This window comes from Helianthus annuus, chromosome 3 (assembly GCF_002127325.2).
Source record: "Helianthus annuus cultivar XRQ/B chromosome 3, HanXRQr2.0-SUNRISE, whole genome shotgun sequence".
Classification (NCBI taxonomy): Eukaryota; Viridiplantae; Streptophyta; class Magnoliopsida; order Asterales; family Asteraceae; genus Helianthus; species Helianthus annuus.
In genome coordinates, this window is record NC_035435.2 from 10,847,195 (window position 1) to 10,875,019 (window position 27,825).

General features: G+C 39.8%; 2 protein-coding genes and 1 long non-coding RNA gene across 3 annotated transcripts; 2 read left to right on the top strand and 1 right to left on the bottom strand.

The window, feature by feature from the left end:
• Positions 1-437: 437 nt before the first annotated feature.
• Positions 438-3,007, bottom strand: LOC110916818. The gene is made up of 3 exons (XR_002580056.2): positions 2,842-3,007; positions 1,826-1,903; positions 438-605 (listed from the first exon to the last, which is right to left on the bottom strand). It is a non-coding gene; the product is annotated as an uncharacterized LOC110916818 (long non-coding RNA).
• A 9,445-nt stretch (positions 3,008-12,452) lies between these two features.
• LOC110918927 lies at positions 12,453-12,824 on the top strand. Its single transcript, XM_022163204.1, has one exon. It carries the CDS (start codon positions 12,453-12,455, stop codon positions 12,822-12,824), a length of 372 nt encoding a protein of 123 aa, XP_022018896.1.
• A 7,242-nt stretch (positions 12,825-20,066) lies between these two features.
• On the top strand, positions 20,067-27,535 carry LOC110915291 (acyl-protein thioesterase 2). The gene is made up of 10 exons (XM_022159966.2): positions 20,067-20,218; positions 22,336-22,409; positions 23,085-23,199; positions 24,132-24,168; positions 24,268-24,337; positions 24,861-24,965; positions 25,406-25,556; positions 26,611-26,690; positions 26,906-26,999; positions 27,182-27,535. Exons 2-10 carry the CDS (start codon positions 22,388-22,390, stop codon positions 27,264-27,266), a joined length of 759 nt encoding a protein of 252 aa, XP_022015658.1. The 5' UTR covers positions 20,067-20,218; positions 22,336-22,387; the 3' UTR covers positions 27,267-27,535.
• The last annotated feature ends 290 nt before the right edge of the window (positions 27,536-27,825 follow it).

The following is a 27,825-nucleotide window of genomic DNA, read 5'->3' on the forward strand; positions in this document are numbered from 1 at the left end:
CGAAAATGGCCATATGATGCGGTGCCAGCCGCATCGATATGCTCATCTTCTTTCGTACTTGGGTCAAGCTATTCATCTTCGAACCGAATGGGTTCGAAGGATGTGACCGCATGGGTGCGGTTTGCTTACTGGTAGGGGTTTGTTTGATGCGGGTAATGGTCGTTTTGGGACCATACCCCTTCACATACTTAAATACATACTTACATACTTACATTCTCTTCTACCTTTAGATCTTGATCGAGTCTTGGATTGTACGGGTTCCTTGTCACAAGAGCACACAGGTTTGAGTTCAAGTATTTACCTCCTCATACTTGATTTCCCTCAAACCAGGGCTCTAATACCAACTTGTAAGACCCTAACACGTTTTGATCATAAATACGCAGCGGAAAATACGAACCATAAAATTTGTTTCACATCAATACTCTGACATTCTTGAAAAGCATTTAAAACGACTCTTTTTATAGAAAAACATTATTCATTCTAAATTACCGTATCAAGAATAACATGGAAATACAATCTATGTGACTACCCTCCCGTACAATCCATGCTCTTTATCTCGATCTTTATCCGCTTGTTCTTCATGATGATAATGTTGTCCGTGTAACCTACGGTCACCATATGAATAACCGACGCATTAGTAAATGGTGAGATCATATATAATTTAATACATATACTTAAAAGGCCATATCACATTCTAACTACATAAGGTATTCCATTGAAACATCCTCTCAATTTTATTCACTCGAGTCCGACATCAATACCTCGAGAGTCCGACGTTCCCATACCTGCACTTCATTTCATTCTTAATAATAACATGGTTAGGAATACATAATCTCGAACATCTTGAATACCCACATCTTCACATAAACGTATACCAGTGATCTACAATCATTAGATTACAACACGCGTATACACTTTCATATATCTATGTACGTTCATACATGTTCCAATCATATATACTTACATACAAGTTCACACTACTTACACATGCTACAGTTATATATCTGCATATATACATACAAATCACATTCAGTTATTCGTATTCAAATATCATACTTTTACATGCATACAACTATCTATCTATAACATGCCTATGTACAAGTTTCATCCTTTTCACACTTGTAATAAATTCTAACACATTTGTTCACACAAGTCATAATTAGACACTTACATATAACTCACACAAACATGTCCACATTTATTATTCGTCTCTCATTCATACACGCGTACTAGTTCCATCCTTACCCCAACATCCAAATCCACCTTCTGTTACATTACTTCTTAATTTTTACTCATACTCATAATTCGAATATTCTGACATGACGTGATTTAACTTTTTCAATTTAGAAAACTTTACATCGCATTTCGGGACTTTAACAGGGCCTCAGAACGTTTCCACGAGGTTTGGAATGTGCAAGAGACCAAAAACAAGGTTTTTGGGTTGTGGCTTGAACCCGTCGTAAGCTACGGTCCACATGCCGTAGCTTACGACATCCTCCTATTGCCCATATCAATCCTGCCGTAGGCTACGGCTTACCTGTCGTAGCTTACGACTGGGAATTTCTGCCGAAGCAGAATCCACACACCGTAAGTTACGACCAACTGCCATACCTTATGGCCAAATGTTGTTATTTTGTGTTTGCAGTCAAAATTGACCTGTTTCGAGTCCCGCTCGATCAGGTCTGCCATGATTTGCTTCAAGTTAAGCATATAACATCTAACCAAGATTCTGTTTTCCTCTTACACTACCATGATCCCAATTTAAACAAATAGGTACAATAATTACATAAATACATACTTCGAAGTGAGTCTTAGAATCACTTACCTTAAGCGTCTGTTTCGTACTTGCTTCCTCGCATCCATTCTGTTAGCCTTCCATGCATCCACCCACCTTGACATGATCCTATACTTCCATGTCATTATGGTTACCACATTATTAGCATATACAAACATTCTAAATTACATTCATTTCATTTCCACGGTGTCATTTCAACATGTTCTAACATGGTTGCTTACTAGTAAGTTCGAATATCCCATAACTAACAAAATTTCACTTATTGAATTACATCAAGCATACATTTAAACACATGGCGGACATACCATGTGCTAAGCTCCTAGTACAAGCTTTTAATGCACGTATTCAACCAATTCATATGAAAATCACAAATTACATCGTATTTTACATTCCATTCATGTTGATCAAGTGGTTACATGCAAATTCACCTACAATCATCTACTAGACATTGTATCAAACACTTGGCGTGCGAACCATATCTAAAGCACAATGTACAAGTAATTCATCTCTACCTTCCTAGTTCACAACATCAAGCATCATGAACATTTGTCTTGTCATAGATTGCACATGCAATACCATTAGACCATTCATACAACACCATCAACTTCCTAATTTTCGTACAATAAATTTGTTATAAACTGTTCAGTTTCAAAACATTAGTTCCAGACCTCTGATCGGAATTTCCTTTGGGGGTGTTATAGATCCGTATGCCAGAAAGCTACAGTAAAAATTTCAGCTCAATCCAACGGTCGGATCTCCGGGAAAATCGATTCTAAGGGGCTGTGTTTTTATAAAAAACGCAAATACGAGCTGCTATGAAAACGAGCTTAAATCTCGAGTTTAACAGCTCTATTTTACATTTCCACCGTTCAAAGTGATGATATATATGTTATATAACTTGTATACAAAAATCAAGATGATCCAACGGTTAGATTTCGCAGATCGTCCGATTCTTTGTGACTGGATTACAGAATCACATTCTGGACAGATTTGATTTCTACAATTTTAACAACTTTAAGCAAGGATTTAGGTAAATCGGAGCTTACCATTACGTTCGTAGCATCCCTAATTGGTTCCAGGTTGAAACCCACAACTCCGACCACCTCCGGCCACCACCGGCCACCACCGGCCACCGCGAATTGCCGCTAAACGCCACCGCGGCCACCCATCTTTCTCTAGTTCTATCTCTATCTTATTTCTCTCTCTAACTTGAGAGAGAAAATCTGCCAAAATGAGCCATAAAGGAGCTTTATATATTGAACTTTGGATATTTACATAGTACCCCCTTCATGTTTGATTTTTCCGACAATGGCCGGTCAAGTTCGGGCGAGTCACAATATGAGGTAGCCGTATTTCCTTGAACCGAACCCATCATATTTATCGACATATATTACTAAAATGCATTCTGTTACAATATATTGATATCCAGCAAGTTATTTTCCCTCATAAATAATTCACAACGAATTATAAAATAATATTGTATAACTTCATCTGAAACGGTACCCATACTAATGTGCTTTAATATCTCTCTAATTACATAACACGAATTAATCTCTTTTACGCATTTTTTGGGTGTTACATAATAGATTTGTTTTGTGTATTTATACTTTGTCTATTAGTAACTAGTTTAAATTGAGATAAGAGATCATGTACAAGAGAGGAATTTTGTACGAAGTGTAGGAGAGAATCATGACCACACATTTGTTTTGCTCAATTTAAGGAGGGAAGGGTATGATGGTCTTTTATCCTTTCAACTAGTTTCCTCCTTGAATTTCAAACGGCTATAACTTTTTTCATACATTAATATATATTTTTTTAAATTACATCATATTAACGAGCATTTCATTCTCTTTAATTCGAACAACTTATTGCTATAGTGTTTTTAAAAAATAATTTATAGGACTTTAAATACCCATTACGTGATTACGTGATTTTGAATACCCAGTACCCATTACATGGTTTTGAATACATTACCCATTACGTAATTTTGATTAAGCTAGTTTTTAATTAAGCTCCATGTAAGTGTTTGTTTTATTAAATTTTGGGTTAAACTTTGCATTAGTATTAAAGTGGTAAAATGATTTTTATATAATCTTAAAACTAAATTTCGGTGGATTTTACACAAAAGATCCCTCCTTTTTTCGGCTATTACACAAATGGTCCCTTAACCTTTGAAAAATGTACCTACACTATTGCTCAATTTTACAACCCCTTAACTTTTGAAAATTGCAATTTTTACCATTCCTCGACTTTTAAATATTACAGGTTGAAACCCACAACTCCGACCACCTCCGGCCACCACCGGCCACCACCGGCCACCGCGAATTGCCGCTAAACGCCACCGCGGCCACCCATCTTTCTCTAGTTCTATCTCTATCTTATTTCTCTCTCTAACTTGAGAGAGAAAATCTGCCAAAATGAGCCATAAAGGAGCTTTATATATTGAACTTTGGATATTTACATAGTACCCCCTTCATGTTTGATTTTTCCAACAATGGCCGGTCAAGTTCGGGCGAGTCACAATATGAGGTAGCCGTATTTCCTTGAACCGAACCCATCATATTTATCGACATATATTACTAAAATGCATTCTGTTACAATATATTGATATCCAGCAAGTTATTTTCCCTCATAAATAATTCACAACGAATTATAAAATAATATTTTATAACTTCATCTGAAACGGTACCCATACTAATGTGCTTTAATATCTCTCTAATTACATAACACGAATTAATCTCTTTTACGCATTTTTGGGGTGTTACATAATAGATTTGTTTTGTGTATTTATACTTTGTCTATTAGTAACTAGTTTAAATTGAGATAAGAGATCATGTACAAGAGAGGAATTTTGTACGAAGTGTAGGAGAGAATCATGACCACACATTTGTTTTGCTCAATTTAAGGAGGGAAGGGTATGATGGTCTTTTATCCTTTCAACTAGTTTCCTCCTTGAATTTCAAACGGCTATAACTTTTTTCATACATTAATATATATTTTTTTAAATTACATCATATTAACGAGCATTTCATTCTCTTTAATTCGAACAACTTATTGCTATAGTGTTTTTAAAAAATAATTTATAGGACTTTAAATACCCATTACGTGATTACGTGATTTTGAATACCCAGTACCCATTACATGGTTTTGAATACATTACCCATTACGTAATTTTGATTAAGCTAGTTTTTAATTAAGCTCCATGTAAGTGTTTGTTTTATTAAATTTTGGGTTAAACTTTGCATTAGTATTAAAGTGGTAAAATGATTTTTATATAATCTTAAAACTAAATTTCGGTGGATTTTACACAAAAGATCCCTCCTTTTTTCGGCTATTACACAAATGGTCCCTTAACCTTTGAAAAATGTACCTACACTATTGCTCAATTTTACAACCCCTTAACTTTTGAAAATTGCAATTTTTACCATTCCTCGACTTTTAAATATTACAGGTTGAAACCCACAACTCCGACCACCTCCGGCCACCACCGGCCACCACCGGCCACCGCGAATTGCCGCTAAACGCCACCGCGGCCACCCATCTTTCTCTAGTTCTATCTCTATCTTATTTCTCTCTCTAACTTGAGAGAGAAAATCTGCCAAAATGAGCCATAAAGGAGCTTTATATATTGAACTTTGGATATTTACATAGTACCCCCTTCATGTTTGATTTTTCCAACAATGGCCGGTCAAGTTCGGGCGAGTCACAATATGAGGTAGCCGTATTTCCTTGAACCGAACCCATCATATTTATCGACATATATTACTAAAATGCATTCTGTTACAATATATTGATATCCAGCAAGTTATTTTCCCTCATAAATAATTCACAACGAATTATAAAATAATATTTTATAACTTCATCTGAAACGGTACCCATACTAATGTGCTTTAATATCTCTCTAATTACATAACACGAATTAATCTCTTTTACGCATTTTTGGGGTGTTACATAATAGATTTGTTTTGTGTATTTATACTTTGTCTATTAGTAACTAGTTTAAATTGAGATAAGAGATCATGTACAAGAGAGGAATTTTGTACGAAGTGTAGGAGAGAATCATGACCACACATTTGTTTTGCTCAATTTAAGGAGGGAAGGGTATGATGGTCTTTTATCCTTTCAACTAGTTTCCTCCTTGAATTTCAAACGGCTATAACTTTTTTCATACATTAATATATATTTTTTTAAATTACATCATATTAACGAGCATTTCATTCTCTTTAATTCGAACAACTTATTGCTATAGTGTTTTTAAAAAATAATTTATAGGACTTTAAATACCCATTACGTGATTACGTGATTTTGAATACCCAGTACCCATTACATGGTTTTGAATACATTACCCATTACGTAATTTTGATTAAGCTAGTTTTTAATTAAGCTCCATGTAAGTGTTTGTTTTATTAAATTTTGGGTTAAACTTTGCATTAGTATTAAAGTGGTAAAATGATTTTTATATAATCTTAAAACTAAATTTCGGTGGATTTTACACAAAAGATCCCTCCTTTTTTCGGCTATTACACAAATGGTCCCTTAACCTTTGAAAAATGTACCTACACTATTGCTCAATTTTACAACCCCTTAACTTTTGAAAATTGCAATTTTTACCATTCCTCGACTTTCAAATATTACAGTTTTAACATCTACACTATTACTCCATATTACAACTCTCTCAAATTTTGGTCTACATTTAGACGTAATTTTTTTTTTTTGGAAAGAAGTCAAGTCAAATATAATATGTTTTCAGGCTAATTTTATATACCTTTCTAGTTGGTCTATGTTTTCCCGTAAATTTAGTTTCGAATTTAATAGAGTCAAATAAAATACGTTCTCATTTGACGGTATAAATTCGAGTTACTTTAAGTTTTGACCCCGTTGCAACGCGCTAGTGGTAAAAGTTCAGCCCTTGATTATGCTTTTTTGTACGTTTGAGTCGGGTCACATGTAAATCTGTTATGAATGTATAGTATAAATTAAATTACTTTACATTTTGATCCAACCGTAATGCTTATGTAAAATTACCTTTTTGTCCTCATAATCTGTATTATAGTATAGTGAATGTGTTCATGCTCATTGTTAATATTCTAAACGAATGTTTCAAGAAAACAAGAAAACAAACGAACATAAAAAAACGTAAACAAACACTATAAAACACTGATTAAAAGTAAAAGAGAAAATCCATATTAAAGTCTAGAATACCATCATCCTTCAATCAAACACTTCAAAAGTATATAAAGAAATATATGATTTTAGGATTAGGATCAAATACAAAGGATCCTAATTATAAGAAGGGTACACAGAATTCTAAAAAAATCCACTAAAAAAAAAAACTTAAACATCCACCACCACCCAAAAACCTAAACCCCCACCCCCTCCCCCATCACCCCCTCCCCCCCCCCTTTTTTTGCCGAGGGGGTGGGGTTTAGGTTTTTGGGTGGTTGTGGGGTGGGGGTTGATGTTTAGTTTTTTTTAAATTTTTTTTTTTGGGGGGGGGGGGGGTTAGGTTTTTCATTTTTTTTTTTTTTTAGGTTTTTGGGGGGTGAGGGTGGGTGTTTAGGTTTTGGGTGATGATGTAGTGGGTTTAATTTTAGGTTATTGAACATTTGTCACTCTATAAATTCTTCTTACACTTCTTACAATTAGGAGCCTTTATATGATGACTTGAACCATGATTTTAGTCTAAACTAAAATCTAAACCATTAAATGATCCACATAAAGTCAAATACAAGAATCAAACCACTTCATGATATTGATAAAGAATACACCATTGAAAATTATAAACAGATTGTTCTTAAAATCGAACCAAGTTTTAAAATATGAATGTGAAGAGGTATGGTCCCAATTCTCTGCCTACATGGCAGGGACCACACCACTTTTATGCACACAAGGCATCCACGTCAACGAAACACTCCAGAAGCTTCTAGAAACTTCTGGATGATTCACATTTGGCACCAAAGATGCTCCATCCGACATAAAGGACAACACGTGTCACCACTAGCAGAATGCCACATAGGCCTGCAACAATTCAGGGAGCAGCACTGACAGTACCGGTACGAGGTATCCAGCGCAGGCGAATGCAAGAACGCCACGTGTACCACTACACCTGCCATGACAGAGCAGACCAAGAGGATATTCCCCTTGGTCGGACAGCTGGCACGCGCTCACAGCTGGCACAGCTGCTCCTTCCTTCTTCACCCTCCGGCTATAAATAGGACCCTTCATCATTCAGGTTCAGGATCTTTACTCTCCTTATTCACTCTATACACACACTGTTTATTTCCTCTCGGAATAGTACTTATTCTCACGCCGGAGCCTGGTTAAGAGGGAAAATCCCCTTCCCCCCTCTTAATGAGACTAACGGTGTTTACTGTTTTGCAGATTTCGAGCTATCAATACGAGTAAAAGAAGAGGTTGAACCCATTGGACGAAACAACCCCCTTGATTATCCTTGTGATAATCACTGTTTCAACATTGGCGCCATCCGCTTTTTTGCAAAACCACTCTCACCTCTTTTCTTTCCTAAAAAACACTCGTAAAAATGGCAGACCAAAATCATTCACACCCAGTCGACGGAGAAGTTTCTTCCTTTGAACTCGTTTCGGACACGGCACACGTCCAAAGGGGTCAAAGGAACGAGACCATCCAAGAGGGACAGCAGAACAACGAGTTTCCATCCATCTTTGGAAGTGCATCCAGGGCTGTTAGCCAAACCACAACTGGACCCGCTTTCCAAACACCAGCAAGAATCATCACTCAAACCACAAACGGAGCTGCTCTCCAATCTCCAACGGGGATATTACACCAAACACCTCCGCCGATGTAGACTCTAAGCCATGGAGCAGGCCCTTCTGCTCCGTCGGAACAAGCACAACTCAACTACTCTGCACTTTTAGGGCTACCCGAGGGAAAAACTATGGCTTCCTGGTATGCCGAACAAATGGCGTCCATAAACCTCGTTTATACGCAGCTCAGCGCACAACAAGCCTTGCTCCAAGCACAGGCTAACCAATCAGCATTCGTAACTCCACAACCAAGGTCTCTGAGTACACACACTGCTCAGCAGACAAACGCGTGGAACTTACGTCCAGAAAGAGGACCAGTGCAAAATGTAAGAAGACCTAGCGTACACGACACGCGCGATACTTATGCTGAGACAGAGAGCAACTTCGTTCAAAACTCCAATCTACAACGATGGCCGATCCAAACCCGTTTGGGCGCGCGCAACATGAATACGGAATGGGAAGAGGAGGAAGACGACCCAACTTACAAGGAGGAATCCACAATGTTTAGCAGACTTCCTCCGGAACACGAAGCATACAAACTAACCAAGCGCGCGGGGTATAACCCCAAAGCAGAGCATGATTACACCTTGAGCTATCGTCCTGAGGACATGGCTGAAAATTCAAAATTCATTCGAGAAATCGCGTGCGCGGCCATTGACAAAACGAAATTACCACACAACGTGGGTAAATACAACGGGTTGACGGACCCAGACGATCACCTCCAGGTGTTTAAAGGTGCAGGAGCAACAGGCGGATGGAACTTACCAACATGGTGTCACCTGTTTGCTCAGACATCCGTCGGCGCGGCGCGCATTTGGTTTGACAACTTACCGGCCGGCAAAATCAAATCATGGGTCGATTTCCGAGAGAAGTTCCTAGCACACTTCTCTCAGCAGCGAAGACAAGCCAGAGATCCGGGTGATTGTTTGAACATATGGAGAAAAGACTACGAAAGCGTAGAAGATTTCATTACAAGGTACAACAAAGAATGTTTAGAGATCGGAGACATACCAGAAAAGATGATGCGCGCGCACTTCATGCGAGCGGTCAAGTGCGACGATCTGGTTAAAAGAATCAAAGGGCAAGATGGAGGACCCAAAGACTGGGAAACCTTCATCGAAGCAGCCAAGACTATCGCGCAGACAGACAGGCAACTGACCGGTGACGATCACCGTCAGCGCGCGCACAACCATAACGATCGAAACAACAGAAGGGGCAGAAATCAACCCTGGAAGGCTTCTGGGCACAGAGAGAGAAGTCCCCCACGGGATGATGCACGCCATACGATCAACCAGATAGCCCATCGAAAGGAAGTGAAGCGCGAAAATAGAGAAAAGCAGTGGACTCCACTGACCAAAACACCTTCTGAAGTCTTGGCCACAGAGAACCATCAGTTCAAACCACCCTTGCAAATGCGCAACAAGAGAGGCCAAGACCCAAATCTCTTCTGTGAATTCCACAAAGATACGGGCCACTTAACCGACGACTGTTTCAGTCTAAAGCAAGAAATCGAGAGAGCCCTGCGAGATGGGAAGCTCACTCATCTGGTCAAAGGCGGAAAGCGCGACTACCGCCAAATACAAAGAAGAGACGAGGGACCAGATAACAAAAAGCTCAGAAAGCTAGAAACCCACATGGTGCAAGGAGGTCCACGAAGATCAAGGAAAAACTACAACAAGCGCGCGCAAGATGATTCATGGCGCGAAAGGCAAGAGAAAAGCGACCAATAATCATTCCGGGTGTGGTTGGCCACTACCAGACAGATTACATCTTCATTGATCCCGGGAGCACCGCGGATATTATATATGAACAGTGCTTCAATCAATTTGATCAAGAGGATAAGGCGCGCCTAGAGCCAGTCGACTATCCACTAACTGGTTTCTGCAACGAGGCCGTCTTTCCCCTAGGACAAATATCATTTCCGGTGTTGCTTTCAGACGGGAGAAATTCAAGAACTGAAGAAGTCACATTCATGGTATTGCCGGCACACTCAAGACATGACATCCTCCTGGGAAGAGAATCCAAAGGAGATTTCAGTATGATCTGCTCTGCACCACATTCCGCTGTCGGATTCCCCACCGAAACAGGCATTGCGCTAATATATGCCAGTAAGGAAGTTTTAGCAACAGACGAAATCAGACCAGCCAAAGCAAGCAAGCCGGCACCGCGCATAGAGGCAGAAAAATGGGTATTGAACAACGCATACCCAGAACAAACGGTCACTCTGGGGCCCGCCATGTCCGACCTGACGCGCGCGGCGCTCAAGAAATTACTGCACGACAACATGGACGTGTTCGCCTGGACACCGGCTGATATGGTTGGCGTTCCGCGGCATATAGCAGAACACCGTCTAAATGTCTCAGAAGACGCAAAGCCAGTGGTGCACGCCAAACGCCACCTAGGCGACATCAAACACGATGCCATGAAAGAACAAGTGCTAGAGTTGCTAAACGCAGGAATCATCAGGGAAGTCCGGTACCAAACATGGGTAGCAAGCCCAGTAATGGTAAAGAAACCGAATGGTAGTTGGAGAATGTGTGTTGACTACAAGGATATGAACAAAGCATGTCCCCGTGACTGCTACGCTTTACCAGACATAGACGAGAAAATAGATTCTTTGGCAACATTTCGGTGGAAATGTTTTCTGGATTGCTACAAGGGGTACCACCAGGTCTAAATGGCCGTTCAAGACGAGGATAAAACCGCATTCCGCACACCAACGGGGCTGTATTGTTACACCAAAATGCCGTTCGGCTTAAAGAATGCAGGCGCAACATAGCAAAGACTGATGAACGAAACATTTAGTGACGCCATTGGTAAGTACATAGAAGTGTACATGGATGATCTGGTAATCATGAGCAAGGAAGAGAGCGCGATGCTGGCAAATATCCGAAAGACCTTCAACACGCTGCGCAGCGTAAGTATCAAACTGAACCCAGCAAAGTGCTCATTCGGAATGGAAGAAGGGAAGTTCTTGGGCTTTATAGTCACAAAAGACGGCTTCAAGGTAAATCCAGAGAAGGTCCAAGCCATAGAAAGAATGCCTTCACCGTCAAACATCAAAGACATGCAGAAGCTAGCAGGACGATTAGCAGCACTCAATCGTTTTCTAGCTAACCATGCTGCAAAATCCTTCCCATTCATCAAGACCTTGCGCAACTGCATGAAGAAAAGCCAGTTCCAATGGACTCCGGAAGCAGAAAGCGCATTCCGCGAGATGAAAGACTGTCTCATCAAGCTACCAACTTTAACCGCACCAAACAAAGGAGAGCCTTTGGTACTTTACCTCTCAGCTTGCGATAGGGCAGTCGGGGCCGTACTGCTCGTTGATCGTCAAGGTGTCCAAACACCTGTATATTACGTATCTCGAACCTTGACCGACCCAGAAACCAGATATGCAATCATGGAGAAGCTTGTCCTTGCACTGATCCACGCGTCAAGAAGGCTGCGCAGATATTTCGCTAATCACGTCATCCACGTGCTAACAAACTACAATATCGGAAATATCCTAGCAAGGCCAGAAATATCGGGAAGGTTGGCCAAATGGGAAATAGAGCTGGGGGGACACAATGTGATTTTCAGACCACGTCCATCGATCAAGGGCCAAGTCTTGGCAGATTTTATGACAGAAGTCCCAGACGACAAAGACAGAGAATGTAAGGCGATGGAGAAAGCTGAGAAAAAAACAAACAGAAGAGCCATGGCTACTGTACACAGATGGTGCATCTAACGAAGATGGGGCAGGCGCAGGGCTAAGGCTAGTAAGCCCTTACAAACACGAGTTCACATACGCCATACGCCTAGACTTCAAGAGCACAAACAATGAAGCGGAGTACGAAGCCTTTCTGGCCGGCTTGCGTTTGGCAATCAAAATGGGGGTCCGACACATCGAAGCACACGTGGACTCCATGTTAGTAGCAGGCCAAATCAACGGCCAGTATGAAGCCAAAGGCGACATAATGGCACTATATCTCAACCAAGCAAAGACGTTGCTACAAACCTTCTATTCCTACAAGGTGCATCACATAAACCGCAGCGAAAACAAGCCGGCAGATGCTTTAAGCAAGCTTGCGTCGACAAGTTTCCAGCACCTAGCAAAGGATGTGCGCATAGAAGTTTTGAGCAACCCATCTGTTCCACTCAGAGAAGTAAGCGTCATCCAAACAGGAACCACGTCCTGGATGACACCCATAATCATGTACTTACAGTCCGGGATACTTCCAGAAAACAAAGCTGAGGCGTGAAAGATCCAATACAAATCAAAACATTATCAGATGGCAGACGGGATACTGTATCGGAAGTCATATCTCGGCCCGCTGCTAAGATGTATTGACGCCGACGACGCGAATTATCTGATCCGAGAAGTACATCAAGGCATTTGTGGTATCCATGCCGGGCCGCGAATGGTAGTGGCAAAAGTAATGAATGCCGGATACTACTGGCCCGGGATGCATCTTGATGCCGTGAAAGAATTGAGAAAATGCAGTGGCTGCCAGAGGCACGCGCCAAAGACCATGCGCCCCAAGAACGAACTGGTGCCAGTAACGACCGCATGGCCTTTTCAGCAATGGGGCATAGACATGGTAGGCCCTTTCCCAGAGGCTCCAGGTGCAGTCAAGTTTATAATAGTCGCGGTTGATTACTTCACCAAGTGGGTAGAAGCAAAGGCCCTCGCATCAACCACATCGGCAGTCGTTAAACGATTCATATGGGAGCAAATCATATGCCGGTTCGGCTTACCCCTCAGAATCATCACCGACAACGGAACAAACTTTGCAGTAGATGATCTCGAACGATGGTTCAAAGAACTGAACATCGAACATACCTTCTCTTCGGTTGCTCACCCGCAAGGGAACGGTCAAGTCGAAGCAGTCAACAAGAGCATCGTCGATGGCATAAAGGCAAGGCTCGGTGAAAAACGACGAGGTTGGGTCGATGAACTACCCAGCATACTATGGGCCCATAGAACAATGCCAAAAACAAGCAATGGCGAAACGCCTTTCAGCTTGGTCTATGGGTCTGAAGCAGTGATCCCAGTAGAAATCGGGCTACCATCTCCAAGAATGCTCTCCCTAAACCTAATCAACAACGACGAAGAACGGAGGATCGACCTGGACCTCCTAGAAGAACGGAGGGAGATGGCAGCAATCAACGAAGCCAAGTACAAGTCAAAGCTGGAAAAATATTTCCAGAGTCCGAATCTGCACCTTCAATCCGGGAGATTATGTCCTAAGAGACAACGAAGCGTCCAACGCAGAAAAACCCGGAAAACTGGCTCCCAAATGGGAAGGCCCATACATAGTCGATGCAGTACTCGGCAAAGGAGCCTACAAACTACGCACCATCACCGACAAAGAGGTTCCACGAACCTGGAATGCCCAACAACTCCGAAAGTGCTACATGTAACACAACCATGTAATCGTAAAGGGCGTACAGCCAACACATTTACTCTAATACAAGAAGTGTTTGGCTACTTTTATTTCATGCAAATTTCTTGTCACAACTGCATTTATTACTTTGGGCGTACACGAAAACATCAATGGCTCGACCATAGGAAACGTTGTAGACCCCCAAGGCTCGTCACAACCAAGTGAACAGCCGGGTCAGAAACACAACCAAAGCCTACAAAACGCCAAAACATAACTTCGTGCCCACATAAACACGAAAATATCGATAGCAAGGTAACTAAACATTGTAATGCTCCCAAGGCTGATTACAGCTGAGCTCACACATTAACCTGCAACTCGATCACTTCGTATGTCACATACAAGCGCGCATACTTAAACGACAGAATAAAAACGTTGTAGTAACACAACATCACCTGTCAGCGCCATCATTCATTCGTGACACCTGATCAAAGTAACTAAACATGCACATATTATGACGATAACAAAATTCGCATAACCATAGAAAAAAGCGACAAAATATTCACACGAATCCCAGGCACATACGCCCACAGGTAAACAAAATTTAAATTGTTTTAAACAACCGACATTACAGGCCCATTCGCGGCCATACACGGCGCACAGGCCGGAGTCCACCTTTCAAGTCTGGCTGGGGCCAGCACCCCCGGCCGCGTCACTATCCTCTCCTAACGCTTTCTTCAACAACGCTACCCCATCCACTTTACGAGCCAACTTCTCAGCAGCCCGAACAACAGCAAACTCAAGCGTGGCAAATTCTCCCCGTTTGGCAGTAAAAGCACCTTCACAATCTTCCTTGTACAGCTCAAAATGATAATCCTTCTCTTTGTTTATGACCGCTGCTTTACCTTCAGCATAACCAAACTTTCAGCCACTATTGTAAGCTGCCCTACCCAACTCAAACATATAAGTGGCAAGCTCAGGAGAATGCAGGATGCGATCAGCCAGCTGCACAAAAAGGAAGCCCGAATATGATGAGTAGAGGAAATAAAAATAAAAAGGCAAAAGCAAAAAGAAAAGAGAAAATAAGGCAAACAAAGAACATTACCAAAGGCACACCACGTGAAAGCAACCACCTGCTGTCAGCTGAGGCCTCCTCAGCAAGAAGCTCGGAAGCTTGGCACTCAGCCGTCTTCTCAGTAAGCAAGCCCTGAGCAGTCTCACACTCAGTAGCTTTCTCCTGAGCAAGAAGCTCCAGCTTGTCAATCCGAGCAACATACTCCTTCTCCTTTTTCTCAGCAGCAACACGCGCCTGCTGCGCCTCTTCAGCAAGGGCCGTCTTCTCACCAGATAACCGCACGATGGTATCACGCTGCGATTGCATCTCCAAATTCGTACGCGCACACGCAGACTCCCAATCTTTCTGTTTTTGCTCATTTAAGTGTTTCTGCTCTTCAAGCTTCCGCTCGGCTTCAGCAACCCTCCACTGCAAACCCTTCTTCTCAGCATTAAACTTTTCCCTCTCTTCAGCAAACGACTTCTTCGCCTCCTCAAACGCAAGAGTCTCCTCTCCCATCGACCGCCACTCGCGAAGAATTTCTTGTGAGGTGGCAAAGAAATGAACCCCAGCACTAACATGATCGTCCATAAGGGCAAAGCGGTTACGATTTTTCTGAAACATCCTCTCAGCAGGCGGAAGAGACAATGAGAAAAACTCATGACAATTCTTAACATCATCCATCCGAGAGCCCTGAGTAAGGCTCCAACGGGGGGCGTGGGGCAAATCGTCGCAGGCTGGGTTACCCCAGGAATCATCAGGATTACGCTCAAAGTGCGGACTCCGGACAACGCCGGAAGTAGCTCCACCCCCACCAGGAGGACGTTTAGTGTAGATGGTTTGTTGTGGGGTGGTCTCACTAGACTCCATCTGCACTTCAACACCTTTTCCCCTGTCACCTCCACCATCACCTCCGCCATCACCTCCAGCAGTATCACCTACTTCAAACATACCTTCGGCAAACCCTTCACCACCTTCCACGTTCACCTCAACACCACCACGAGGAGGGGTCAAACCAACTGTCCTCGACGGAGGAGAAGTAGGTGGAGTAATCTGAGCAATATCTACCGCTCGAGGTTTCTTCCCAATCTTGACTGCTATCATAAAACATGAATCAATAACAACTCCGAGAAAACAACAAAAAAAAAACCAAGAAGGAAAAACACTACAATGCACAACTAGAAGCTACTTACCAGTTGGAGGAGCAGAGGCAGCAAATATCTCCTCCAAAAGGTTCCCACGACCCCCACTAAACACGCCCAAATCAATCTCAGACTCCGAGGGCGCTGGGGGGGCCTCCTTTTGAAGCTTCGCCTTCTTGGCAGCAAAAACAGCAGCAGCCTGCTCATCAAGTCGACGTTTGTGATCATCGAGAGCTTTTTTCTTCATGTGCTCAGATAAGGTAGCACTGTCATCAGGATCCGACTGTTGACTCTTTTCACCAACCCCTAAGCCAGACAACATATCAGAAACTACCACATAACCTAGACAAGGATGAGTAGAGGGTCGCTTACGAGAAGAACCAGCACCTTTACTCTCAGGCTTCTTCTCTCTCCTCCCAGACCTATCAGTTCTCGCCTTTTTCCTCGACTCCAACTGAGCAGAAGGATCAACCGGCACCTCTACATCATCGTCGTCACCAACAACCTCGTGCACAGGTTCAGTAACATCACCCTGCGCGGTACCTGCACGCGCGCAATGAGAGGTTAGATCTTCAAAGTTTTGACCAGAACTTTCACTTGAAAGAACAATGACTTCTTCGCGACCCGCAACGAGAGGGTCATTCAAAACATCTTCACCTAGAACTTCGGCGACATATCTATTCAAGCTCTCATCTGACGGATGCAAAAAACGACCCCGGATCTGGTCTAACCACGTCGGGTTCCCATCCGCTTGAATAGCCTCAACCATGGTACCAGCTGTCTTCGGATCCAAGACATTTAGCAAGCTGTAACCAACTGCAACGGAGCAACAAGATGAGGGAACACATCAAAATATACTAAACCTAAAGGAAAATAAATCAAAAATAAACTCAAGGAAGAAACATACATTTACCCTGATGGCTGTACACAGGTTGACCCAGTGGATGTTTGGGCACCCACAACAAACTCATCCCGGCCCCAACTAAAGCCATCTCATCCAGCTGAGAAATGGCAGTCGCCTTAGAAGTTATCCTTTTATACCAGTCCTGAGCAGCATAGTCTTGCATATAATCCACCTTCGGAATCCATTGACTCACATGTCTGTACGGCATCTCTATGGGAATCACACCACGGCGGATGTAAAAGAACTTCTGTTTCCAGTCATGAAGGCTCTTTAACGGCACAGAGCACACCGGAGCAACACCCGTTCTTGCTTGAAAAGAATAAAAACCACTGGTGTATGTAATGCTGTAAAAAACGTTGAACATTTCGAAAGTAGGCTCAAGACGATAAGCCCTACAAACATACTCAAAATGGGTAATGCGTGGAAGCCCAATCGCATTTATTTGAGAAATATGAAGTCCATAACCCCTTAACACAGCAGCAGCAAACTTCGTTAATCGGTAATCGGAAACTACCCTCCCGGAAAAACGCTACATATAAGGTGATATAGCCCGGAGGAGCATCCAAAGCAGTAGATCCAGGAGGAGGATACTGAGCCCCCCACTCAGGACGGAAGTTCATCCCCCTCACCAGGTTCTGAAACTCATCCTCCTTCCAGTTAATAACAGCCTGATCCGGACCAGGAGGGGCTCTACCTCTATGTTTTCTCTTCTTCTGGGAAGGATTCCTCTCAGACATAGTGAATACAAAGAAGTGAGAAAACCTAAACTCAAGAAAATATAGAGAAACGGCGAACAAGGGGAGAAGATAGAAAGAAAATCACACTTGAGATTTGAAAATGTAAAAGAGAAAGGGTAATCGCCTTTTATTTATACCCATCGCATTTAATGCGATGGGTAGTGGAACGACAGGGCACAGAAAAAGCACCCAATAGATGACTGCCAGGATAGAGGAGAGAGAAGACGTCGTCTCTTTTTTCGGGAAGCATGGGCGACAAGATCGGCTGACGTGACAGAAAGTCACTGCAAAAGCAACTGTTCACCTCCGATAAGACAGGGATGTCAGATGGTCACACCAAACACTTCCCCATAACCACCAAACTTCCACCAGAAGGAAACATCAAATGCCAAAAACCATGCGCCATGCGTCCATTTGGCTCACTTTTTTCAAAGGGCCAAAACCCATGCGCCATGCGTCCATTTGACTCACCTTTTTCAAAATGCCAAAACCCATGCGCCATGCGTCCATTTGGCTCACTTTTTTCAAAGGGCCAAAACCCATGCGCCATGCGTCCATTTGGCTCACTTTTTTCAAAATGCCAAAACCCATGCGCCATGCGTCCATTTGGCTCACTTTTTTCAAAAGGGCCAAAACCCATTCGCCATGCGTCCATTTGACTCACCTTTTTCAAAATGCCAAAACCCATGCGCCATGCGTCCATTTGGCTCACTTTTTTCAAAGGGCCAAAACCCATGCGCCATGCGTCCATTTGGCTCACTTTTTTCAAAAGGACCAAAACCCATGCGCCACGCGTCCATTTGGCTCACTTTTTTCAAAAGGCCAAAATCCATGCGCGATGCGTCCATTTGGCTCACTTCTTTCAAAAAAGACAACATCTACACGCAACGCGCCCATTTTGGTCCATTTTACATGTACCAAACTCTACGCGATGCACAGAACCCACAACTCTCATAAGTCCAGAATCCCTCCTAGACGATCAACTCAACTAGAAGGCACACTGGACTAGGGGGACTTGAAGAGGTATGGTCCCAATTCCCTGCCTACATGACAGGGACCACACCACTTTTATGCACACAAGGCATCCACGTCAACGAAACACTCTAGAAGCTTCTAGAAACTTCTGGATGATTCACAGTTGGCACCAAAGATGCTCCATCCGACAAAAAGGACAACACGTGTCACCACTAGCAGAATGCCACATAGGCCTGCAACAATTCAGGGAGCAGCACTGACAGTACCGGTACGAGGTATCCAGCGCAGGCGAATGCAAGAACGCCATGTGTACCACTACACCTGCCATGACAGAGCAGACCAAGAGGATATTCCCCTTGGTCGGACAGCTGGCACGCGCTCACAGCTGGCACAGCTGCTCCTTCCTTCTTCACCCTCCGGCTATAAATAGGACCCTTCATCATTCAGGTTCAGGATCTTTACTCTCCTTATTCACTCTATACACACACTGTTTATTTCCTCTCGGAACAGTACTTATTCTCACGCCGGAGCCTGGTTAAGAGGGAAAATCCCCTTCCCCCCTCTTAACGAGACTAACGGTGTTTACTGTTTTGCAGATTTCGAGCTATCAATACGAGTAAAAGAAGAGGTTGAACCCATTGGACGAAACAACCCCCTTGATTATCCTTGTGATAATCACTGTTTCAACAGAATGTCAAACTGGTTTTATATTACTATTAGTTATAAATTAAATTAATGAATATTTAAACGAACGTAAGAAAACAAACATAAATAAATGGATATATACAAATAAATAAACAACCATAAACAAACGTTTTTGAACGTAACTGCACAAGCGAGCCACATGTTGAGCATAAAAACATGTTCAAATTCGTTTGAAAATAAATGAACTTCCCGTCAAACAATTCACAAACACAAAAAAGTTCATTGAACGTTCAAACAATTCACAAACACAAAAAAGTTCATTGAACGTTCAGTTCACTTACACGCCAATTATATTCACAAAACCAAACCATATGACAAACTTTAGTAGTAACGAGGGGTGTAAATTAGGGATGAGCATGGTAGCCGTTCGGTACCGAACCGGTATTGGTACCGAATGTACCGGTACCAAAAATCCTCAAAAGTGGGTACCGGTATCAAATATACCCGGTACGGTATGGTTCGGTACCGGTATTTTAGTGTAAAAACCGGTACCGAAAATGTCAAAAGTCGATATCGAAAATATATTCAGTTCGGTAAATTACTGGTACCCGGTACCATTTACCCAACCCTAGCGTAAATAACCTAAACAAAAACCACGAGGCAGCTAAGTGTCAACTTATTCAAACTCATCTCATTGGTTGGAATAATCGCCGAAACGTGAGTATAAAAAGCGAACACAACTAAAAAAGACGATCAATCCGCGTGAAAAGTAAGCTCAAACCTCATTTGAAGATTCTGTTTTACATCATCAAAAGGTAAATATTGATCTATAAACTTCAAATTCATGTAGATCTTGTAGTTTTTCACGCGAATTATGAAAGCAAAATCACTGTTATAAGTTCGTAATCTGATTAATCTCTATGAAATTGAAGTATTTATACGATTAAGCTCTGATTATTAATAGAATTATAGTCAGTTGCTGTTTTACTACTGAAATTATCATACCTGAAGAATTTGTGTTATGAACTGATTGATTATACTAGGTTTTCAGTGTTTTATGTTACAAATTGGTCTTCGAATGAGTTAAATCATTGCTAGTTTTCTAGCTGGTGATTATAATTGTGTAAGGATACTATTTTGTTCGATTATTGGAGATAAGATTGACGTTTGATATGGAAATGATAGAGAATACTAGAGATGATAATGTTAAACGATAGCAAAGTTTGTTAGTTGTAATATTTTGTATTTAATTTCGCATATATAGATGTTGATTTTAGAAAATTAACGGATGAATTAGATTCACAACTTAATCAAGTTTGAGAAGGTAGTGGTATTATATTATAATATGTGTAGTTAATATCCCGATATATAAGTGATATATCGATTATTGGTCCAGTGCCAAGATATCGGTGCAAAATATCTGTCAGAATATCGGTACCGATATCAGCGATATTGACTGATATTGACCGATATTAGACCAATATATCACCGATTTTCCCGATATCAGTACCTTTCTTCTTATTTCTACCATTCGTCTTTCTTCTTTCTATTAGTGTTTTAAGTCTTAATTCTTAGTTGTTATATTAAATGTTAGTGTTTTAAGTCTTAGTCAGTTCCTACTTGCTACAATTGTTAGTGTTTTGCAAGTTGTAAAAAGTTTATTTGTTAATGGTAGGAGAGTATACTGAATTGTTAGTGTTAAATTGCTATATATATAAATGTAGCATGATAATTAAAATTACCGATATCTCTAATATCGGTCCATGACCGATATCCGATATTTTACTGCATTAACTACTTAGATTATAATTAGTGACAGGAAATTGTGAATTTGATGATAGAAATAATTCATTGTTCTGAAAAAATGCAAAAGTTAAAATTTAGTGAAGAAGAATACTATTTGTTTGAGTATTAGAGAATAGAGATATGTTGGATGTCAAAATTATAGAGACAATGTTTAGCAAATATAAATGTCAATTATGGATCATGAATGGATGAATTGGATGGTATCATTATTATCAATGACAGGAAATTGTGAGCTTGATAACAAAAATAATATATTGTTTTGAAGAAAGCTAAAGTTATAATCGTGTGAAGAATACTATTTGTTCGACTATTAGAGAAATGCTTGATGTTTGATGTCAAAGTTATAGAGACGATAATGTTCAACGATAACGTTTGGCAAATATAGATGTCAATTTTGGATCATGGAATGATGAATTGGATTCTTGGTTTAAAAAAGCGGGAAGCGCACAAAAGCGATGAGGTCTAAAACTGATTTTTAAAAAGCGAAGCGCAAAAGCGGTGAGCTTTTCGTACGCAAAGCGCAAAGTGATTATATAATTTATTTTATATATCCCATAAGTGTTTAGCATCCAATATCTATGATTTAGCTATAATTAAGCTTTATATATGTTTTAAAATGAAAAAAACATAAATGTACAGCATAAAAAGCCTGTTGTACAACACTCAAGCATAGAAACACCCCATGTACAAAGAGTGTGCGCCTCAGCTGCGTGTTAGGTCGATTTTCACCCTAAAAAGCGCGCCTCAGCTTCGCTTCTTGTACATCGTGCGCCTTATGTCACACAAGGCGATGGGGTTTGCGCCTAGATGCGCTTTGCGCTTGAGCGCGCTTAAGGCGCGCTTTTTTAAACCAAGATTGGATTCACTACTAAAAGAGTTGAATCAAGTTTGGGAAGGTAGCAGTATCATTATTATTAATGACAGGAAATTGTGAATTTAATGATATAAATCATTCATTGTTCTGAAATAAGCAAAAGTTATAATTTAGTGAAGAATACTATTTGTTTGAGTATTAGACATATGCTTAATGTTTGATCATTGATGTCAAAATTGTAAAGACGATAATGTTCAATGATAATGTAGTTGTTTTAGTTTAGATAAGGTGTGAGAGATTTCTTTGTTGCAGGTTTTGAATACTTTGGTGGCTGCTGTAGTGGATTGCATCTCTGATTATTAATATGAGTCTCAGTGGCCCTTCCGGTTAGTTTACTTGTGTTTCTTTTATCTCTGCTAGTTCGTTTAACTTTTACTCTTTGTAACACCCATATTTTGGTGAACTTTTTTAATAATAATATTTTGATTTTATTTAATATATTTCACAAACTATCCAACTTTTTTCAGAATAACATTTGTAGCGGAAGCTTTGTAAAGAGTTTACGTCACTATTCCACTAGATAGTTGAAATTCAAAATCAATATTTAAACATGGTTTATATGAAGCTTGACAAGCTAGGAATACATAAGTGAGCTTTATACTAAATTTCATGATCCGGGTTCTTTTACTCTTTCTTTCACGTTTTAGGTGCTTTATGTAAATTTATATATCACACACACGTTAGCAATGCTAAATGAATACATAGAGGATTTAAACCGGTATACACACCCGAAACTTATTAAAAATACTATTGTAAAATAACATAACCATTTATACGAGAATTTTATAAAATAAAACATTTTCAAGATAATACGTTGAAAATTTGGGACATTGCATGCTTGCTGTAGTGAATATGGAGAGAAGACACTAATACGTTTTAACCTCGATACAGTTTAATTAATTTGGACAATTGCAAGTTTACTGTTTACATAAGCAATCCCCAACGCCCCTCACTAATTTTTTTGGCTTTTTTCTTCATTCCAATTTCTCTTTCCGTTAAAGGTGGTAGAACTGGAAGAAGGACACTTGAGTTCGGAAAGACATATGTGGTAAAACCTAAAGGCAAACACCTTGCAACCATTGTGTGGTTGCATGGCCTTGGTGACAATGGCTCGAGGTAATCCCCTCTTTTATGTGATAAATATAAACAGTAGATTATGTTCGTTGTTACTGATTTCGACAAAAGTAGACTTTTTGGAAACGTTCTTCATCCTTTCTGTTGAGAGAAACCTTTAAAACACTACACAACTTTTGAAATGCACCTATAATCCAAAAGAGTATTGGCGTTTGGTATTAAGTATAAGTGAAGTTCTATTTAAAAGAGGAGTTCACTAATCATTGAAAAGGTTTGAAGACAAGCTTTTTACTCCCGATGAAATAACAAACAACATAATGACTTCAAGAAGTTTATCAGTGCGCCTTTTCCACAAAGCGCAAGAAAAGCGCAACTTTTGTTTTTTTTTTTTTGGGGTCTGAGGCTCGCGCCTTGTGTACGTTGGGTGTTTTTATGTTGTTTTTATGCATCAAAGTGTTGTACCATAGGTTTTTTGGCTTGTACATGTAGGTAAAACATATACAAACCTTATATATAGCTATATTTTGGATAAGGGATGCTAAAAATCTACTGGATATATAAAAAAATTATATAATCTCCTTGCGCCTCGGGTACGAAAAGCCCACCGCTTTTGCGCTTTGCGCCTAGGTTTTAGACCTTGTCGCTTTTTTGCGCCTCTCGCTTTTTAAAACAAACTGTTTATTGTGTGAATAGATGATTTGAAGGTTCTGATTCGTTATTTGCAGCAAGCTAGCGACCCAGTGTAGCATTTAGTCGTTCTGATATCATTTACTGTGTCATTAGACGAATTAGTCTTAACTTGAAGCCCCTAAATCATGTCAAACTGTATCGTGGATAGTATCGGAAGTAAATTATCCACAAAACTGTGTTACTATAGATTCGCGTTAATCGCTTATACATTCTTTTGTTATTTCAAAGCCGTTTTTACTTATTTAGCGAGTAATGACTGAGTTCCATGTTCTGTTTCCTGGCAGTTGGGCCCAGCTTTTGGATACCCTTCCTCTTCCAAACGTAAGCATAAGTTTTGTTCACAAATTACGGTTGTACAACAATGCTACTTTTGTATTATGAATCTATTAATTAATATGTATTTTACCGAATGTGATGCAGATCAAATGGATATGCCCTACTTCTCCTTCTCAACCCTTGACCTTATTTGGTGGCTTTCCGTCAAATGCATGTATGTTTTAAATGCTGCTTCTTACGGGAAACTATTTATATTTTTTTGGTGGAGACATTATTAATTTATTACAGCATGTGTAGATGGTTTTTATTCATATTAATTTTCGCCATAACATGTCTAATGAAAAAAAAACTTCCCCTTAAAAATCTTGAAAAGACAATTAACTTTAGTGAGGTGTCAGCATATTTTTAGCTTGAAGCTGTTGTTTTTTTTTTTTTTTAATTATTATTATTAACATTCAAGGCGCGTGTTTTTGGTCAAAATTGATATAAATGAAACAATATACTTACTTTGGTAGTCTTTCAAGTAGTTTAAATATAAAGGTTGCCTTTATGCAAAAATAAAAGCTGAATACTTCGGTGGCATACCGCATACTGGCATACACATACATTTTCCCGAAAAGTAAAAAAGAAGGATTTTACAGTTCTGAATTCTCTTAGTTTTTTGCATAGTAAATCAATTAAGATTAACTTGTATGAAATAATAATAATAAAAAAAAAATTGGTGCCATGGATGTTAGGGTTTGATGTGAGTGACCTGTCTGAAGATGCAAAACAAGACGTAGAGGGTCTTGATTCTTCAGCTGCACATGTTTTAAGTCTACTCTCGACTGAGCCCGCAGACGGTAAGCTTCATTCTTTTTGTATGGGTCGAAGCATGTCGGGTCAGGGTTATGCTGACCTGAACACCTTTTTGTTCAACGTTTTTTTAGTTTTAACAAATAAGTATTGTATGATATATGACTACAAACATTATATTATCTCAATAGTATTATAATTTTTTAAATATACTGATGTAGGTGGTTTCATGATTCAAAAAAGCACTTTAGGTGACTTTTTCATAGTTTTACACGTTTTGTTTTTAGCATGTCCTTTTATTTTCCACTAGTTATTCGTTAGAGATAAAAATTAGCATGAATCGACGCATCAATATTGCCAACTTTATAAGAATTAGGGTTGCCAGTTTTTTGAAACTACACAATCCCAACATGAAAGAGGTTTATGGTTGGGACTAAAAGGGTCCCAGCTAGCCGGTTTATGCTAATTTAATTGTTATATTTTGCAGTCAAACTTGGTGTAGGAGGCTTCAGTATGGGTTCAGCACTTGCTTTGTACTCTGCGGTTTCCTTTGCTAATGGAAAACTTGGGAATGGCGATTCTTTCTCAGCCCGTTTGGATGCAGTTGTAGGCCTTAGTGGCTGGCTTCCATGTGCAAAGTACTCACCTTTTTTTTTTTTTTTTTTTTTTTTTTTTTTGCGAAAGCATACTCCTAAGGGTGCAAACAACTCGTTTAACTTATGAAGGCTCGAGCTCAGCTCGATCGGAGCTTTGTTTCTAAAGCTTGAGCTCTGCTCGTAGGTAGTTTTGCAAGCTCGAGATCAGCTCGGGCTTGGCTCAGCTCGTTTATTATTAATTAATTAATTTATATTAATTATAATTATTATTTTATATATAATTAAGTTATGTTTATAATAATTTTATAAACTGTAATTATTATCTAAATGTATATTTAATATGTTAATTTATTAATTAAAAATAATATAAACAGTGGGCTCGTTTAGGCTCGCGAGCCTGCTCGAGCTCGATAAGCAAAGCTCAAGCTTGGGCTCGGGTTCGAGATCGAGCTCGTTTCAGCTCGACTCGTTTCAAGCTGAGCTCGTTTGCACCCCTGATACTCCTCACAATTTCAACCCATTTTTATAAATTGGTTTGATTTGGGCTGTATTTTCTTTCAAAGAAGTTGAGTGGGTGAAACTAAAAATTATTGCTAAAAGGGGAATGAGTCTGACGGGTTGAAAGTTGCCAACACAATTGCAACCCATTACATATGAATGGGTCGATCTGTGTTGTGTTTTCTTTCAAACAGGTCAAACAAAAGGTTTTAGCTAAAAGGAGAACGGGTCAACTAGGATGAAAGTCGCCAAAAAGGCTATCTTCAAAGCACACAACGTTGTAAATCGTTTTATTTATTTATTTATTTATTTATTTATTTATTTATTAATATAGCTTATTAGCTTATTGTCAGAATAGTTTTACTTATGAATGGGTCGATCTGGGTGGTCTTTCGGTAGTTGTGTTATTGTTCGTTTTGGTAATTACGACCTTTTAGAGGCCCACTTTGGCAGTTATAGCGTAAAAAATGTAAAAAAAAAAAGTTGACATATATCAACCCGAATCCTGATATATCCTGATTCATGACAAACTTCATGATAATAATAGTAAAAATATATATTAATCATACAAATAATAATAACATATTCTGTTTGTTAGGGATCTAACGAACAAGGTAGAAAGTGATGAAGCTGCAGCCCGAGCATCGTCCTTGCCTATTTTGCTTTGTCATGGCAAAGGTACCACAAACTTTGTATCTTTTTTGTGCATTTTCTTGTTATGATTTTACCAAGTCATCATTGTTCAAAAAGAAAAAAATAGTTCACCAGACTTCCTTGTTATTTAATAATTTTGAAGGGTATTTAAGCCATTTGACTAATAGTGTGTCAAATATCATTACAAGGATTAAATATATTAATATTATTAATAATATGGTTTTACAATATGATTTCAGCTGATGATGTGGTTCTCTTCCGCTACGGTGACAAGTCAGCTGAGAAACTAACTTCGACCGGCTTCCAAAACTTGACCTTCAAAACTTATGACTCGTATGTATCCTTCCATCGTCTTGAATTATATTATAATGATAGTTATTTTAGAGGTGGCAAATAGTATAATTTTCGAAAATAATCTATTAGGGATGAATTGTACAGGGGTGAAAATGGGCATATATATTTTATTATTTTGATTATAAGAAGATTGAACCAGTATATATATTTCCTAAATGCAGGCTCGGCCACTACACAATGCCTCAAGAGATGGACGACGTTTGTTCGTGGATAACTTCAAAATTAGCGCTCAAGGACGAGCCATAATTTCGTCCAACTGAAACAAAATGGCATAAAAATGTGGCGGAATAATATTTTGTGATGTGAAATATGAATTTTCTGAACGGCACTGTGCATTAAAAAGTATTATTCAATGGTTCGGGTTTTATGAACTCATTGCGTTCACAGCTTGTGGTGTACGAGTACTGTAATTGTGATTGTAATTGTGTGTGACATACTAAAATCATTATCATTGAATGTATTGAACTTGAGATTTCTACCTTGGGTAGTTTGAAACCAGAGAATTGCTTACTTAACTGACTATGTTTTCATGTCTATTAACAATTGTGTGTAATTTTCAAAAAAAAAAAAAAAATAGAAAAAAAAATAACAATTGTGTGTTTTCAGATTATTCATTCGAAACCAAATAAACATATAAGAGAGTTGGTTAATTACCCCCACCAAAGTTCAATTCTAAAACATTTTATACCAAATTAAAAAAAAAATGAGTTTACATCTAAATACACATCCACTTGATCATGATGTTTTATTCTTAGCAACGAATACCGGACGTTTAACGTTTTTAAATATGGATTGGTCGATGAAC

What these genes read in the sequence shown, in the direction of transcription:
- LOC110915291 (XM_022159966.2), top strand. Translation starts at nt 22,388, where the DNA reads ATGAGTCTCAGTGGCCCTTCCG. An exon ending in ATACCCTTCCTCTTCCAAAC is followed by an intron (nt 24,169 to 24,267) that starts GTAAGCATAAGT and finishes AATGTGATGCAG; the next exon opens with ATCAAATGGATATGCCCTAC. An exon ending in TTTGCTTTGTCATGGCAAAG is followed by an intron (nt 26,691 to 26,905) that starts GTACCACAAACT and finishes ATATGATTTCAG; the next exon opens with CTGATGATGTGGTTCTCTTC.
- LOC110918927 (XM_022163204.1), top strand. Translation starts at nt 12,453, where the DNA reads ATGGGGGTCCGACACATCGAAGCACACGTGGACTCCATGTTAGTAGCA.